This window comes from Dysidea avara, chromosome 6 (genome assembly GCF_963678975.1).
Source record: "Dysidea avara chromosome 6, odDysAvar1.4, whole genome shotgun sequence".
NCBI lineage: Eukaryota > Metazoa > Porifera > Demospongiae > Dictyoceratida > Dysideidae > Dysidea > Dysidea avara.
Genome location: NC_089277.1, coordinates 27,866,383 through 27,885,942, shown reverse-complemented (window position 1 = coordinate 27,885,942; position 19,560 = coordinate 27,866,383). Strand labels below are relative to the sequence as shown.

General features: G+C 39.4%; 2 protein-coding genes across 2 annotated transcripts in view; both read left to right on the top strand.

Moving 5' to 3' along the window:
• Positions 1-19,560, top strand: part of LOC136257270 (CTP synthase 1-like) — a 145,127-nt gene that overhangs the window by 71,394 nt on the left and 54,173 nt on the right. The gene's annotated exons all lie outside the window — the stretch shown is intronic.
• The window catches only part of LOC136257269 (protein NLRC3-like), a 31,371-nt gene that overhangs the window by 6,203 nt on the left and 5,608 nt on the right, over positions 1-19,560 (top strand). Inside the window, exon 2 of the mRNA XM_066050361.1 lies at positions 15,671-18,371. Within this exon, the coding sequence (XP_065906433.1) occupies positions 15,671-18,371 (2,701 nt within the window). The remainder of the gene's footprint in view (positions 1-15,670; positions 18,372-19,560) is intronic.

Below are 19,560 nucleotides of genomic sequence, written 5' to 3'. Positions count from 1 at the left end.
AATTACGAAATGCGAGAAATAGCTAATTATATTATTGCACAACCCAAACTACCCTATTGTAAAGTAGTAATACATAGTTGGTTAATTCATAGTAGTATATACTGTCTATGGTTATTCCAGATGAGTTAGCTAGCTGCATGGCGCCTGGTTTTTAGAAGTAGCACAACATCAACTCGTTAAACACAGGTGTTATGTTGGCTTTTAGCCAATCATTTAATATATGTCTAGATGTTAGGGACTGGATAAAGATAACAGTTAGAATTGGAGCAATCTCTTTTGCACAAAATTTTAGAATCCTGGTAGGGATGTTGTCAGGACCAGATGCCTTACTTGGATCTAGAGTTTCGAGGAGGTTTTGTATACCATCACATGAAACTGCAATATCTGGAATTATAGGATGTGGAGTGCTGTCGCAGTTTGGTACGTATGTCAGTGGTATTCTCTTGAGTAAATACAGACTGAAATTTGTTGTTTAGAACAGTAGCTTTTTCTTTAGAGCTGTTGATAGTATTACCATTTTCATTTAAAGGAGGTATACCATGTTGGTCTTTACGAATATTCTTTATGTATTTCCAGAAATTCTTGTGATTTGTCTTTTCATTTTCGTTGAATAGGTTAGTTTGATATTTGGTGTGAGCATTTCTAATACAGTTTGTGATTTTATTTCTTAGAATACGGTAGTCATTCCAAGCCTTTTCAGTTTGAAGAGATTTAGCTTTGCGATATAAACGAGTTCGACGGTTCATTAATCTTTTTATAGAAGGGGTAATCCATGGGAGGTTGTTTCTAGATTGTGGTGGTTTTTGTGTGATGCAATGGTAGGCTGTGCTATTACTACTCAAGCTGGTAGGTCAGAGAATTTTGTAATTTCAACTTTGCTGGGCTGTAACTTTCAATGGTTTGATCAAATCAGCACATTTAGGCCACTCCAACTTGATTTCCTGTTTCCCTTCCACTGCCTGCATGGCTTTTTGCCAAGCCAAAAAATTCCATTATTCAGTAAACTGACGTATTCTAACTATCACGTGATTGTTTTAGTCCGGATGCTTAAATAGACATCAGTCATGAGGGAATGCATGGCGCAAGCAAGTGTGCTGACTATTTATGCTAAACGCTACAGGAAAAACTTTCTAGTTGGACAATATTGCTAATTTAACCGTATGTTAAAAAGGTTTAATTGAGGGATTGTAACTATTCATGCACTCTGTGTGTTTGAAGGCACAGTGCTGGAAAAGGTATCAGCTTCTACCAACTTTCTACTATGGTGACCTCTGTCTGCAGAGGAATCCCTCCTTGCTCAAGTTCAGTGATTTCATAGGGTAATGAAATTCACATGTTTATGGATTTTACTTATCTACTCATGATTGAATACTTTGGATAAACTTAACCTCCCATAGGTTATCTACCTGTTTCAGGTATTGTTCAAGGGAAGCTACACAAGTCTGGTTTGACCTTCTTAGGAAGGTCTATGAATAGAGCTGTAGTAGTAGAGTGCTGTAGTATCAGAGTTCCGAAGTATTGCAGTGTTAACTTGTAGCAGCATAGATAATATACGAACATGGATTGGAAACGCCCGTTAAATTATTTACCTATCCTAGTTACACCTATCCTAGTTACGGTACGCCAATACATTGGGAAATTTGTTGAAATGTACTAAGTGGCTATTTGGCTTTCTCTCGCTTGTTTGAAGGCTAGTTTCAAGGCGTGGACATTCCTTTTACATTGTTTATTGTGTAGCGTTTTGTACTGAACAAGAACACAGCTTGTCTGTGGACATTGGAGGGAATATCATTGGCGGCAGGTGGATACTGGCAGGTACGCATTAGCAAATATTTCAGAAGCATCGTTACCAGCTATCTTAACATAGCCTCTACGCCACAATGTTTGATAAACTGAAAGGAATTTTTAGCCAAAGACTTGTTCGGCTTGGGTAAAACAATTGCCCAAAGTAGCGCCTGTTTTCTGTCGTTTTATCCAAACAGTCCGAGTATACAGTGAAACATTGGATACCTGGTTAGCTAAAGCCACTCTGCCTGCTATAAGTGAAGATAAGAACAGAAAACAAATGATGCTGCACTTTTTATTTCTTCAGGAAATTTGCCCAACCGTTATGAAATACTATACTTCACCTTTCAACTTGCATCTTGTTACGCTGTTGTTTGCTACTCGCCAGTATCCATAACCAGTCCAGCCTCCAATTAGTGTAGGTGCTTTGTAACCCAGCTGTAACCAACAAACACGCACGCACACCGTAACGAGGATGGTCTATGATGTCACTACGTAAATAATACGGGCGTTTCCAATCCATGTTCGTATATTATCTATGGTAGCAGCTTACCAATTTTCCTTGTTGTGATCATTATGAGCAGCCAGTGAAAGAAGACTTGTGCTCCTGTAACACCAGATTGGTTCAGATTCCATGGCTAATGTCTCAGAAGCTACGCTGATACCCCAACCCTTCAATTTGGTGGGACGTTAGAGTCCCTTTAATGTTCTACAGGCTAGGATAATAAGTGATAGTCATAGGGCATGCAAGTGGTGTTGCTTTATACCCTAGCCAATCTTGGCATAGCTGGAAGGAATATGGTTTCCTCTAAAAAGAAACTCATTTGCAGAATTGTTGGTATGGTGCATAGATGTGAACAACAATCAGGGAGGGATCAGTGTGGGAAAGTTAAGCTTCTTTCCAGTAGTGCACACAGACTATGATCGGTAGTGTCTAATCACTGGACTGGACTACTGGACTGGACTACTGGACTGGACTACTGGACTGGAATACTGGAATGGACTACTGGACTGGCATTTTTTTTGGTTTTACACATTTTTAAAGCTTGGGTTATTGTACATTTGGGTGACTTGTGACAACATTTCAGTACTGAGTGGTGAATATGATACTTAATCCTAAAAGTAGCCGTGATAAGCCTATTAAATGCATTTCTATTCACTGCTACTCTACTGTATGGCAGATATGTATACCCAAAAATGTTTCTCTCACTGTTAGACACATGTGATTATTGTGATACAACTTTCTATAACACTGGAGTCCATGATATGTACGTAACTGTCTGTAATGGGGATTGTTGCACATTACTTTTAAAACTTGTACGCACTGTATGCTGTTGTGCTATGGCCATGCAATTTTCTGCTCCTATTAACTAAATGGCATTGTAGTACAATTTACAGAATGCAGGCATTTCATTCCAGTAATAATCAGTTATGCAATGGGATCTAGTTTGTGTGTTCACCCACACCCCACACACACACACACACGCATGCACGCACACACACACACACACACACACACACACACACACACACACACACACACACACACACACACACACACACACAATGTATGTTACAGAAAGTTGTATCACAATAATCACATGTGTCTAACAGTGAGAGAAACATTTTTGGGTATACATATCTGCCATACAGTAGAGTAGCAGTGTAAAGAGATGCATTTAATTGGTTTATCACAGCTACTTTTTAGGATTAAAGTATTATATTCACCACTCAGTACTGAAATGTTGTCACAAGTCATCCAAATGTACAGTAACCCAACCTTTAAAAATGTGTAAAACCAAAAAAAATGCCAGTCCAGTAGTCCATTCCAGTATTCCAGTCCAGTAGTCCACTCCAGTGATTAGACACTACCGACTATGATCTAGCTCTTTAGCTACATGATTGATGTTGTTACACATCATGAGATATAACCACTGACCTGTAAGTCAAACTCTAGTTCATTGGGATATTGTGCATCCATCACGATAAAGGAATAATGCATGTGCACATGGGTTCTGATTCCCAGCAGTTTGGCCATGTGGTGCCAGTCCCTGGATCCCTAGATGGAGTAAGGCCATCTTTCAGGTCCTCTCCCAAGGAAAAGCCTGCTTGCTGAGAGTATGCAGCAGCCTATGGTCTGTTGAATCCATCACTTGGAGATTACATTGAGTCTCCTTGACTATATGTGTAATTATGGATGGTAGCAACCAGCTGCAGTGGTTGCAGTATGATGAGAATAAGAGTATTAGGACAAGACTTGGAGAGTATTCATCAATGACATACAAGTGGTATTACTTTTATCAAACCTTTCTGCTGTCATGGCCAATAGAACATGGTCCAAAATCCTCTTTCTAGTGTGGCTGGTGCCGTACATTTTATAACTGTAATGGCTATCATATTCTCTAATGCTGCTCAATGTCATGGAACACTGAATAAGGAGGACAGAAAGTAGCCCTGGATCATAACCACTAATCCCACAATCATTTCTACTTATGTTGGTGTTAAACCATTAGTAATTAATACTATCCATATCCACCACCCCTTCCATTTTGAGATTCCGTTTGCTAGAACAGATCATTATAAATTTAGCTATTACCCCAAATCTATCCGCGATTGGAACAATTTACCAACTGACACAATAGAATCCCAATCTCTACAAGTATTTTTAGATAAATTATAACTGACTCTTATCTATGTGATTTGTAATGTTTTTCCTTATCTGAACATATCAGTTTGTAACTGTGTTTTCAGTAATCATAATCATAATCATAATCATATGATACCAAGTCTGAAAATTACATCAGCATAACTGCACTTTACCATGGCAATAAATATTTCTTAATATACTAAATTGAAATGTTGAGCTACGTAAACACTATACTATAAAACATCTAATACAGTGCAGTAGTACTGTATATTAGGGATCATGGAGTTTTTGGCCAAAAAAAAAATCACCCAAAACCAGCTTCACGATACCATCCTGGCACCTTGGCAGTATTGGTTATGCATAACCAAAGCCCAAAAGTGTCTTCAGTATGATCCTAAAAGCTTCCAATAAATTGCTACAAATTAAAAAAAAAAAATTCAATGGAATTTTCTACTAACTAACTAATTGCCTGCCTGCCTGCCTGCCTGCCTGCCTGCCTGCCTGCCTGCCTGCCTGCCTGCCTGCCTGCCTGCCTGCCTGCCTGCCTGCCTGCCTGCCTGCCTGCCTGCCTGCCTGCCTGCCTGCCTGCCTGCCTGCCTGCCTGCCTGCCTGCCTGCCTGCCTGCCTGCCTGCCTGCCTGCCTGCCTGCCTGCCTGCCTGCCTGCCTGCCTGCCTGCCTGCCTGCCTGCCTGCCTGCCTGCCTGCCTGCCTGCCTGCCTGCCTGCCTGCCTGCCTGCCTGCCTGCCTGCCTGCCTGCCTGCCTGCCTGCCTGCCTGCCTGCCTGCCTGCCTGCCTGCCTGCCTGCCTGCCTGCCTGCCTGCCTGCCTGCCTGCCTGCCTGCCTGCCTGCCTGCCTGCCTGCCTGCCTGCCTGCCTGCCTGCCTGCCTGCCTGCCTGCCTGCCTGCCTGCCTGCCTGCCTGCCTGCCTGCCTGCCTGCCTGCCTGCCTGCCTGCCTGCCTGCCTGCCTGCCTGCCTGCCTGCCTGCCTGCCTGCCTGCCTGCCTGCCTGCCTGCCTGCCTGCCTGCCTGCCTGCCTGCCTGCCTGCCTGCCTGCCTGCCTGCCTGCCTGCCTGCCTGCCTGCCTGCCTGCCTGCCTGCCTGCCTTCAGAAAAGCATAACTTGATAATGGCTAAGACTGTGGGCTTGATTTTTTCACTGTTCAACGTCGCTTTGTCCCAAGATGTGCCTTTTGGCATACCACTGTACATACAATGTATGCATCATGGACTTACCTTTGTCCTCCTTTGTGTCCCATTTCTTTTTGCTGACAGCCCAAGGTGTCGATTCGTGGTAACGCGATGCATGGCTTCCCTGCAGTACATTTATAAATGGGAATCATCTGTATTTTCCATGCGTGGTGACTGGATTAATTATGCAGATGTGATTCTAACACTGTTCTTAATTTGTAATGCTGTGTAACAGGCTGAACATAGCTGAAAGCGAAGCGTATTGACCACTGCACTTTCAAAGCAATATTTGATAGCTGGGGCGGGTAAGTAGAATTCTAGGAAAACGGGAACGGAACGGAAACGGAAAGCGGGAACGGAAACGACCAACGGAAAATGCCTGATGAAGGTTATCATGTCAATATACGAGTTAGATTTTACAGCATGATGCTTCTTTGTAACATTGTTGGACCCTTTCGTACTGTTCCGCTAAAGCGATCGAAACTCTCTAATAGAGCAGTCACCGTGCATTAAAATACTCTACTAGAACAGTCAAGAATGTTTTTGTAAACTATGCGGACCTGCTTTAAACCTGTGAATGATATGGCTGGCAAAGATTAGGTATGTAGACTAGCTAAGTCATCAACACTGACTGTTAACTGTTCCTTTAAAACTATAAACATTTAAAAAGATTCAACACTGAAACATGCTTGAAGAAGTTTGTGAAGTATTCTAATTATATAGACTGAAGACAGTGTCTATATAGGCTATGCACTTACATGCAACTTCCTGATAAGAGTTATGTATGATAAGGTATGCTGTTAGCTTGCTTGTCAGTTCCAAGACGTGCATGGCTGGTCTCATATGACACACACTAGCTATATCATCAACACTCTATTTAATTTTTTTTCATTAAAGCTTTACAGCACAAGTGCTGAAGGTCTGTAAGACACCTGGTCCTACAGCCTGCTCAAAAACATTAGATACTAAGACATTAGCTACTTAAGGTGTGTTTGAAAAGTTGCAGAAAGGAAAAAAAAAACTGAAATAACTATACTCCTTGAAACCATAGAAAAGATTCAACAATTAAGAATGAAGCGATTTACAAGTATTCTAATCAATTGACAGTGTTTACATAAAGATGTTCCTTGTGAAGATAAAAGTTAGGTAGGTGGTAGAAGTATGTGTCAGGCTGAGGTGACTCCAATGAAGAGGCTGAGGGTTGCCAGCTATAGTACAATGATTCACAAGCTTTCAATACTAAAAGGCCCCTGGTGAGATACATGGTTTGCAAAACATTCTGTGACTGCTCTATTAGAGTATTTTAATGGACGGTGACTGCTCTATTAGAGAGTTTCGATCATTTTAGCGGAACAGTACGGAGGGTCCAACAATGTTACAAAGAAGCATCATGCTGTAAAATCTAACCCGTATATTGAGATGATAACCTTCATCAGGCATTTTCCGTTGGTCGTTTCCGTTCCCGCTTTCCGTTTCCGTTCCGTTCCCGTTTTCCTAGAATTCTACTTACCCAGCTGGGGCGTGTGTTCAGATAAAAACATTAATTCTGGCGCCATCCTTTCTTTTGATGCGGTATGTGTGGGTTCACCAGTCATAATAATGTTACAAAAAAAGTAAACAAACAAGTTTAAGAAAACATTAAGAATTTTAAGTTTGATTAGGGATCATAGAAAAAAAAGTAGGAAAACAAGGGAGGTCGCCTACACCTGCAGATATACCAGTGACCATTTAATCCATAATTCAGTCTGAACGGTCACTGGTATATCTGCAGGTGTAGGCGACCTCCCTACATTTTTCCTATGATCCCTATTCAAACTTAAAATTCCTAATTTTTCTTAATGTTGTAATAAAAAGGAGTGAAACACAATGAAGGGGAAAAGTATGTCCATGATGCATATAACGCTTCTAGGATAATGATATTTGGTGGACTGCTTTTGATTGTCCTCAGTACTGGTGGCATCAAACCTTGCATGGCTGCTTTTGGTTGAGACTAGAGCTGAGCGATAGTACAACTATCACTATCACGATTGTTAGTAACTTTATATCACGATAACTATAGTATCATGATAGTACTAGCAGATACCAAAGGCACTTAACCTCATGTAACTGACATATAACTAATTCAATTACGTACCACATATCTGCTTTTTTAACACTTTGTTGGTAAACATTGTTATGTATTACAATTGTGATCTTTGTTGTGCATGATCAACTAGACTTGTACAGTTTCCTCAACTTCAATACTATCATGTGTGCTTCTGTTATCCATGCCTTTTTACTAAGCACAGACATGTTTAATATATCGCTATGGTACGATTGTAGACTATCATATCATGATTGTTACTCACTATCATGATAATCGATAGATCACAACTATTGTTCAGCTCTAGTTGGGACTAGTTTTAAGAACATCAGTCTGAATAGGTATTACACATAAAATAATGTCAGTAGTACATTTAAATTCTTTGCATGTACTGTGGTATGCCAAAATGCACCTATCAGACTGAAGCATAGTAAAATCTAACTGTTACAGTGAAAATATCAAACTTGTACCTTTATGCATTTAAAATAAAGGTTTTATAGTAAATGAGCATTTTGGGTCATCCTAACTTGATTATATCTAACCACAAGTGTGGTGTGATCCAATACTGAACAACATGCACACACATACTTTGTATGTAACCTTCTAAGTGTAATGTATTAGCTAACTATAATTGACTTATACTGTAATGATGTATGACATCATGTGTAGTTGTATGGTTGTCTCTATATATATTGTGTGTTGTACTTACTATTTATTATTCTGCTATTTATTGTGGAAGCCATATGGAAAAGAAGCCATAATGTTACCACAAGAATTCATTTATTGCATCATGCGATTAGATTTACGCAATAACAATATGGCCACGATGCGTGTTACAGCGCGTGGCTTTGTAGTAAGAAGAAATTCGTTATTGTTTAGAGAGTAATAGTGAAGAAGACATTCACAGAAGTAAGTAGAGTGGCAAAGAATGTTTCTTTAAGACGATTCGCATCCTTCGCGCAAAGTTTTGGCGGCAAGGATAATTTGTGGTTTTAGTATGGTATCCTAAACGGTGAGTAGAGCACTTCTGCGTCAGTTTTCTTTAGTATACTAACGAGTTAGACCTCTGTATTTGTGCTGGCTTATGTAATATACGTAGGAGTAGTGACCTATTGTGTAAAGAAATGGCTTCTGTGGCTGTAGCGAATAGTACGGGCGATGTTTCACAACTCTGCGGGTTACAAGAAATTTGTAATTGTTAATAGCTCTGTTGCGTTAATAGCTACCTAGTTAAACCAGACGCACGCCCACAGCCTGCCGAAGGCCAGCTGTGGGCGTGCGCCTGGTTTACTGAAATTGTTTTCGTAAAAGTGTGTGTGTACCTATCTACCTATCTACCTATGTTTGACCGTACGCACCCACGTGAGCAAAATCGTTTAATAACGGTAAAAGCAGCTTTTACGTAAGAAGTAAAAGTGAAATGAAGTCTGTATTAAACTTTTGCACAGGTGAACTTTGCTCTGAGGTGGTTTCTTTTCGGCGGACTGAAATACGGGTGTGGTGACTTTCCTCAGACTACCTTCCCCTTGAGGTTTTCAGGCATTTAGCAACTGAAAAACAACGGTGCAGGCCTCGTACACTTCCAGGAATAGCCTATCGCTTCGAGTTGAAAGGGGGCGTATCCCTTACGTACGCGAACGAAAATGAAGAGTAGCTTTGAGGCTTTGTCGAGAGAATTTGTGGGAAAAAACACGTTAGTCACACTATAAAACAGTTTAGAAGATAGTTTTGTGCGTAATATGTGGTAAAAGCGGTTTATTTAACAAACGCTTCCTTAGCAGTGCATAGCAACGTAATTGAACGAATTACGAATATTTCATGAATTACGAAATATGAGAAATAGCTAATTATATTAGGCCCCTATTTGGTGATTATTAGTTTCTCATCCACCGCCCGCATCCTTCTTAAGCTACCGCATGGTAAGCCATTATTTACTCTGCGCATGCTCAGAAGAACACGTGATACCAAACTGTTACAATTTTTGTTGATGAACACTACAATGCGCTATATATCACCAGGAGAACTGTTGTTTTCCTTAGCAAATTGCTGCAGTGCCAGTTGTAATTGTGCTCTATCGACTTCATCAAAGCAGGCTTTCAGTTGACTGTCGAAAAACAGTTGGTGATCACGGAAAGTAGAATCAGCTGGTAAAGGAAATGTTTGTAGTAAGAAAGAAAGACAATTTGGACAAAGTCTGTACATCAGTGTGTTAATATTATAAAATAATGGCATAATGGTAATACCCTCCCGCCCGCATCATAATAATTAGAAAGGCTGGATGAGAAACTAATAATCACCGAATAGGGGCCTATTATTGCACAACCCAAACTACCCTATTGTAAAGTAGTAATACATAGTTGGTTAATTCATAGTAGTATATACTGTCTATAGTTAATTCCAGATGAGTTAGCTAGCTGCATGGCGCCTGGTTTTTAGAAGTAGCACAACATCAACTTGTATTCTGTGCTATTGGTCACTAACTAGTAGTCTGTGCTAACGTCCAGTGTTGCAATAGTGGCCTAATACTTGTTTTGTTTATTGCAAGTTGACGCCAAATAGTTACTTCGAAGGTGCTGGTAACTTGCGATGTAACTCAGCAAATAAAGAGTTTACTTATCTGAATTTATCGCTGATAGTAGGAGATACCTTGCTCTTTCAATTGCAATCAAACATCAGTGTGTAACATGTAAGGTCTGTGTGCTAGAACTGTAGTTTGTAGAGGATGCGTTTAATTGGATTTTAAATGACTTCCGGTATACCGTAACCTTAACTAACTGGCTATTGGTAATAACTGCGAGTAACACAGCAACTAGCTTCACACTACATGGTGTCAGAAGTGGGATGGCAAGCAACATATCGCTAAAGCCCCCAGCAGCATTCAACTTCCGAAAACCAGATGAATGGCCACAGTGGTTGAGAAGATTTGAACAGTTCCGACTTGCATCTGGTTTGTCAGAAGAAAAGAGTGAAGCTAAGCAAATCAGCACTCTACTCTACTGTTTAGGTGAAGAAGCAGAGAGCGTATTAGCCTCTACCCACATCACATCAGAAGAGAGACAAAAGTATGAAACTGTTGTAGCTAAACTTAATGGTTACTTCAAGATTCGCAAAAATGTCATATTTGAGAGAGTTAGATTTAACCGCAGGAACCAATTACCAGAAGAATCCGCAGAAGAGTACATCACCATACTCTACAGCTTGGTAGAAAACTGTGAATATGGAGATTTGACTTCCCAAATGATCAGAGATCGCCTAGTTGTGGGGATCCGTAACACTGCACTCTCTGAGCGTCTGCAGATGGATTCTACCTTGACCCTAGACAAAGCTATGCAGATGGTACGCCAAAGAGAAGCTGTACAACAGCAGCAAGTATTCCTAAATCAAACCACCAAACCACAATCATCAGTTGACCATGTGAAAGGCAGGAAATTTAAATCCCTTCCTACTAAAGGTGCTACATTGAACAGAGACAAACTCAAAAACACAAATGTATCTGCTGTGGAAACAAACCTCATCCTCGCAGTACTTGCCCAGCTAGAGACTCAGTTTGCCACAAGTGCAAGAAGAAGGGCCACTACAGTAGCCAATGTCTGTCAAAACATGTTCATGAAATGACTTCAGACAGATGAAGACCTAGAGCCAGATGAAGACCTAGATGTGATCTATCTTGATGCCATAGAGTCTAGGAAAGGCTCCACCTGGAATGTTACAATTGATATCAATGGTCAACCTGTGATGTTTAAATTAGACACTGGAGCAGAAGTCACAGCTGTTACCCAAGAGACAATGACCAGACTTGGAAATGTTGTGCTTAAACCAGCCACCAAGTCTCTGTGTGGGCCAGATAGGAAGCCACTAAAAGTCCTGGATAAGTTGACTGTAACTTTGTCCTCCACACACCACAAATGTAATCAGGAAGTTTATGTCTTACAGCAGCTAAAACACAACTTGTTGGGTTCACCTGCTATTCAACAACTGCATTTACTAGCTCAGGTTAATCAAATTAACCAAACTCAAACTGACATTGTCAAAAAATTTCCAAACCTTTTCACAGGGCTAGGATCTTTTACAAAACAGTTTGAAATCACACTCAAGCCTGATGCTAAGCCATTTGCCCTTCACACTCCCAGAAAAGTTCCACTCCCACTTCATCAAAAAGTGAAAGATGAACTAGACCGTATGCAGTCAATTGGGGTGATATCAAAAGTTGACACACCCACACAATGGTGTGCGGGCATGGTAGTTGTGCCGAAAAAAGACAAAACTGTGAGAATTTGTGTAGACTTAAAACCTCTAAACTCAAGTGTTCTAAGAGAGATTCACCCTCTTCCAAAAGTGGATGACACACTTGCCCAACTTTCTGGAGCTAAATTTTTCACTAAATTGGATGCCAACAGTGGGTTCTGGCAAATTCCCCTAGCAGAGAAATCTCGCCACCTCACTACATTTGTTTCCCAATTTGGCCGTTTTTGCTTTAACAAAATGCCCTTTGGCATATCAAGTGCCCCTGAACACTTTCAGAAACGCATGAATGAGGTAATTGATGGCCTTCCTGGAGTGTTATGCTTGATGGACGATGTTCTTGTGTATGGCAGTAACCGACATGAGCATGACACCCATCTTGATGCCGTTCTCACCAGAATCCAAAATGCTGGCATAACCCTCAACAAAGACAAATGTGAATTTGCTAAGAATTCTATAACATTCCTTGGTCATGTCATCAATTCAGATGGAGTATCCCCTGATCCAAAGAAAACCTCAGCTATCAGCAGTATGAAACAGCCAGCAAATGTGTCTGAGCTACGACGTTTTCTTGGCATGGTGAATCAACTTGGTAAATTTTCACCAAACATTGCAGAGCTTTCACAACCTCTAAGAGAACTGCTTAGTACCAAAACTGTTTGGGCTTGGGGTCCTAGTCAGACAGACACCTTTAACAAGTTAAAACATGAGCTTACCTCCACCGGCCTGGTATGATCCTACTGCTGAAACAAAACTCACAGCAGATGCATCAGCCTATGGCCTAGGTGCCATTCTCATGCAGAAAACTAACCAACAGTGGAAACCTGTGGCTTATGCTTCAAGATCTATGACTGAAACAGAAACTAGATATGCCCAAATAGAGAAAGAAGCTTTGGCTACAACATGGGCTTGTGAAAGATTTTCTGATTACATCTTAGGAATGAAAATTCATATTGAAACTGACCACAAACCACTTGTTCCTCTCCTTGGTTCAAAGTTTCTAGACAGTTTGCCACCAAGAATTCTCCGTCTCCGCTTAATGCAATTTGATTATACAATTTCACATGTGCCAGGCAAGTTACTTTACACTGCCGACACTCTCTCTCGCTCACCACAACAATTTTCAGAATCTGATCAACAACTTGCAGAGCTTACTGAAAGTCAAATGACCAGTACCACTTTTCAATTCCCAACTACGAAAGACAGTTTAGACAAGTATCGAAGAGCTCAAAGAGAAGACCCAATTTGCTCAAAACTCATCACATTCTGCCAAAAAACTTGGCCAGAAAAACATGTTATTACTGGAGAGCTTAGCAAGTACTGGAATGTTAGAAATGAACTGACTGTTTGTGATTCTTTACTCCTTTACAGAGCTCGTATTGTTGTACCTGCAAAGCTTCAACATGACACCCTATGTAAAATCCATTGTGGTCACCAAGGTATCGAGAGATGCCGTCTTCGAGTAACAACCTCGGTGTGGTGGCCGGGAGTATCTTCACAAATGGAACAATTCATCAAACAATGCCCCATTTGTGTGAAAGTTACACCTCCTGCCAGAGAACCAATGCTCAGCTCAGAACTGCCTAAATATCCTTGGCAGAAAGTGGCTACAGACCTATTTGAACTGAATAAACAATCATATTTGTTAGTAGTAGATTACTACTCACGTTATCCAGAAGTCATCAAACTAAATTCCACCACTTCTGCTAGCATTGTAAGTGCCATGAAGACAATTTTCTCCCGACATGGAATACCTCAGACAGTTATAAGTGATAATGGACCTCAATATGACTCTTCAGAGATGAAACAATTCTCCTCAACTTATGGATTCAAACATATTACATCCAGTCCTTATTACCCGCAAGGGAATGGTCTTGCTGAATGCATGGTTAAGACTGTGAAAAGTCTTCTAAGGCAGACTTCCGATATGGCTTTGACCCTCCTTAGTTACCGAGCTACACCACTTCCATGGTGCCTCTTGAGTCCTGCTGAACTCCTGATGGGACGACGGTTGAGAACAGATGTACCACAAGTTGCAAACCAACTAGTTCCTAACTGGCCACATCTACAAGGCTTTGCAGAGAAGGACAGGCAGTATAAGGAACGGCAGAAAGAGCAATATGATCGCCGCCATAGAGTAAGATCTGCAGCACAGCTTCCAGCAGACACAGATGTATGGGTAAACTCCCAAGGTAAACAAGTGCCAGGTACAATCACTTCAAACTCTACCACACCAAGATCATACATTGTCGACACACCATCCGGCAAAGTTAGAAGGAACCGATCTCATATTACAGAACGACTTACTGACGAAACAACTACAATTAATACACACCAAACAAGTGATCCTGACAGATGAATCACTAGATCTCAAACTGGCACACAGATTAGACCACCTGAAAGACTTAACTATTCTTAAGACTTAAGAAAGGGAGATGTGGTGTGATCCAATACTGAACAACATGCACACACATACTTTGTATGTAACCTTCTAAGTGTAATGTATTAGCTAGCTATATTTGACTTATACTGTAATGATGTATGACATCATGTGTAGTTGTATGGTTGTCTCTATATACAGTATATTGTGTGTTGTACTTACTATTTATTATTCTGCTATTTATTGTGTTAACTAACTGGCTATTGGTAATAACTGCGAGTAACACAGCAACTAGCTTCACACTACAAGTACACAAAAAAATTTGGAATTTCAATTTGAGTAGGAACCATAGCACATCGATAAAAGTACCGAAACAAGCTGGAGTAGCCGAGTGCATGATATTAAATCACAGTAAAACAATAAGAAGTGTTATATATATCACTACTGTGCTCAAGATACCATAACGGAAATGCACAGTAGAGACACTTCTTATTGTTTTACTGTGATTTAATATCATGGACTACTCCAGCCTGTTTCAGTACTTTTTATCGATGTGCTATGGTCCCTACTCCAGTTAAAAATTCCAAATTTTTGTGTACTCGTTTGTTAACTTTTTTTTGTAAATAGTTGATCTGATTGGTAACCGCACACCTACTGCATCAAAAGAAAGAAATGGTGCTGCACACCCCAACTATATCAGTTATTGTCTAAAAAGTGAAATATTCATTTTGCTTTGTTGTCAGCTGTGTTCAACCCATTACACAACATTACAAACCACGAACTGTTCGAAAAGCACTTCTGCAATCCACGCATACTGCATCAAAAGAAAGAAATGGTGCCGCGTGTCCCAGCTATATCTGAAAAGTGAAGTACAGTATCGCTCAAATATATAACGTCGTACTTGCTCGCACTACTCGATTGCGAGTGATTAAAAAACTTGCTAATTAAAGGGCGTGGCACCCATTTCCTTTGCGAGTATTCATCCTGTTTCATATGTGATGAATACTCGTGAAGAAAACAGGTGCCACACCTTTTAATTAGCGAGTTTCTTAATCATTTGCAATCAAGCGGCTCAAGCGAGTGCAACATTACGTTTGAGCAGTACAGTATCCGTTACACTTCGTTGTCAGCTATGTTCAACCCGTTACACAGCAGTACAAATCAAGAACTGTTTGCTTTATGGTCCCTACTATACCGTACTATCGCACTGTATGATTATTGCCAAGACTCTGTAAAGTTTTTGTGAGGCTGGTTTCTAAATATATAAAAGTGTAAGCCTCTGTGATCCCTATTTTACAATATTACCATACTGTGTCTGTATGATATGTAACTATTGTAATACTGCAGATTTATGGTAGATGCTCTGTGGAAGAGAGTGCGTAATGAAAATCAGTTTATTCAGCTACTGGTAATTTTTTCTTCAGAGAAAGGTATCTGTGAGGTAGCTGATACCATGAAACAGGTCTATTGTGTACTAAAAAATGAGGAAGATATTATTGCAGCTCTTGATTATACTAATCTTCTTACATGTTTGCGAAAAAGAAAGTTTTTTACAAAGTATGAAGAAATTACACTGTCAAAAAGGAATAAAGAAATTAAAGAAGTTATGTCAATATTGAAAGACAAGGAAATGCATTACTTTAAAATCTTTTTATTGGGCCTTAATGACCTAGATCAGGATGATTTAGTCAACAAAATAGTTTTTATAGGTGATAAATTACCAAGTTATTCACTAGACAATTTCAAAAACTTTTTACAAAAGCGATATACCAGTGACACGTTCACACGAATTTCTGAAGTTAATTTTAATCTTCCAATATCAGATGATATTAACATTGCACTGGTTAAAGTTAGTAAAGAGGATCACAAAAAAGAATCTACTTTTTTTGACTACCACAGTTTACTACTTAAACAGGAAACTGGCTTTACTAGTAGAAGGTTTCTTAAGTCATATTCTGACATAGTTGTTGAGAACTGCAGAGTAATTCTGATATATGGATATCCTGGAAGTGGAAAGACGTTTTTGGCTAAAAGAATGTGTACAAAATGGGCTCGAGATGAATTACTGAAAACATTTACTCATGTTATCTTTTTGCAACTGAGAGAAGCAGAAGTCGCTAATGCAAAATCATTGGATGAATTAATTAAGTTATATATGGGAAGTTTAACTGATAAGTTTATTGATGAACTTTATGAAAGCAATGGCAAAGGCAGATTAATTATTTTAGAGGGGTGGGATGAACTACCAGAAAGCAGACAAGATAGTAGTTTATTCACACGTCTTATATCTGGTGACCTTCTTCCTGAAGCTGTGATTTTGATCACGAGTCATCCTTCCGCCATTAGAAGTCTGAAATATGAACATATTGAGCGTAGGATTGAAATTCTTGGATTTACAAAGAAGCAAGTAGAAAGGAACATAAAATCCTTTTTTCAAAATTATGCAGATACTTCAGAACTAAAACAGAAATTTAATTCTGAATTAAAACGCCTTCCACTTTTGGAATGTTTTGTATTTGTTCCTATCAACCTAAGCATTGCTCTATACATTTTCAACAGAAGTAGAAATCGGTTGCCAGAAACATTTACAGATATGTACAAGAATTTGGTGTTGATTCAGTTAAGGCGGCATCAAGCTAGAAAGTCACATGGTAGTGCATCTGTAAATATTCTTGAAGATTTGCCTAAGGAAGGTAAAAATATGTTACTTAAACTTAGTAAAATGGCATTTGACCACTTACAAAATGATTCAGTTCTGATCTTTGATGAGACAAAGATTAGACAATACTGCTTTGATTCACAAGATAAGAGCCTTGATGGCTTTGATGGGATGGGACTGTTGCAAGTAACCAACCACAGACATTTTGAGTCTATTAGTAGAACATATGAATTTATTCATCGCACTCTTCAGGAGTTTCTTGCAGCTTGGTATTTATCTCAGCAATCTGAACAATGTCAGCAAAAGCAGCTACAAAATCTTTTTAACAAGACTGAATTTGAAATGATATGGATATTTTATGCAGGTCTCACAAAATTTAAAGTTATTTCTTTCAAAGAATTTCTTCTAGTGAATTACAAACTGAAGATTGAAATGACCAGTTACAGAGCTTTTAGCTGGTTCTTGAGGAATGTAATTGCAAACACTTTTGTTAAGTTCCCTAGTGTGAGTGAATTGATAGACAAATTTTCTATTGGTAAACAGTATTATTATGATTTATCTCACTGCATTACAAGAGAGTTTCAGACTACACTAATAGCAGCAGTTATGGAGGCACAAAATCCTCAATTGTGTAGGGACATGTGTGATAGCTATCTACTCTATGGTGAACCATGCTGGTTTGCTGTCCCAGAATTTGATGCAACACCTCAATTTTTGTCTGCATTGTCCTACTGCATAGCACACAGTGGAAAGAAGTGGATGATTCAGTGCAAAAGTTTAGATAAAAATGGGGCGGACAACTTATTAAAGTACTTGACTTGTTGTACAAATAACAAATGCAGCAGCACTGCTAACAATGGCATTTGTGTCTTTGATGTGGATTGTAGTCAGAGCCCTATCAGTGGTATTCCAAAACTTGTTCGTATTCATCAGCACCTTCAATGGTTAATACTGTCAAACAGTAAATACATAGATGATAAATTGATAGGTGAAGTTGCAGAAGCCCTAGAAGACAACACCTGTTTAATAATGCTTCATATAGTTGGTTGTAGTGTAACTAGTAATGGTCTGAGATCTATTGCTTACATGCTTCATAGAAACAAAACTTTAGAATGGATAGGCTTGGATAAAAATAGGGCAACACTAACAGAAGGAGATATAATGATGTTATTGCGAACAATACATTATCGCAACAATTACACAGTTTTTATGATATTCCTTGACAATGCTTTTCACACATCAGATGAAATTCAGGAGCAGTTACAAATTCTTAATGATACAAGAGAACAAAGAGGAGTGCGAAAATTAAACCTCACTATTATGGATTGTTTCAAAAGGCGTGAAACTTTTGAACATATTGTTTCAACCTTACCTTTCATGCAAAATCAGGTAATAAGTTTATAACTCTCAGTGTAATCTTATCCAGTGTGCATATACATTTTAAGTGCTATAATGCTGTACATGATCGTTAGACCTCAGTTCTGTACCACAGAGTTCAGTAATGTGTATTATATCAGTATAATCTGCCAAACCAAGTCACTAGTATCAATGATTTACAGGTTTTTGCAATTGAATTCGGCGACTTTGCAATTGAATTCGTCCCGTTTGCAATTGAGTTCGTCGCTTTTGCAATTGAATTCGTCCCGTTTGCAATTGAATTCGTCCCGTTTGCAATTGAATTCGTCGGTTTTGCAATTGAATTCGTCCCGTTTGCAATTGAATTCGTCGCATTTGCAATTGAATTCGTCGCTTTTGCAGTTAAATTCGTCCATAACAAGAATGGCAGCTGGAGCAAACATGAAAACATGATGTAGCAGCTGCTACAAGAACTTGTTCAAGTACAACAGTAGTAAACAACTCTTTATAAGGCAATAATTCTTCCTCTACAGCCTCTCCAGCAACATTCCAAACTCTACTACGCCATTCGCGATGGGTGTGGTCACTCGCGAACAAGCTAATTAGCTTGTCAGACAGCTATCAACTTCGCGTACTACCAGCTTCAATTACCTTCTAGTGTCTCAAGTGTAACTCTCCAAGGCATAAATAGTTAATCTCTTAATGAACGGGTTGGTTTCTTGGAGCCGTTTTGTTAATGACGAATTGTAATGCAAACGCGACGAATTCTATTGCAAAACCGACTAATTCAACTGCAAAAGCGACGAATTCAATTGCAAAAGCGACGAATTCAATTGCAAACGGGACGAATTCAATTGCAATACCGACGAATTCAATTGCAATACCGACGAATTCAATTGCAATACCGACGAATTCAATTGCAAACGGGACGAATTCAATTGCAAAGGCGACGAATTCAGTTGCAAAAACCTGTAAAAGCTGAGATGCACTTTAGTAATTACCGTAATTAGCTTTTTTTCCATTACAAAAATAATTGTTCGTATGCAAAACTTGTATGAAAAATTCTTACATGAAAATTTTTACATAAGATCAAACTATTCCTCTAGAGCAGTCATTCATGTACATCATACGAAAATATTTGTACGCAAAAAATTTTATCACAAATTTTTTTTTTGCACGATAATCACATAGTGATTTAATTTGCCATACATTAGTCTCAATA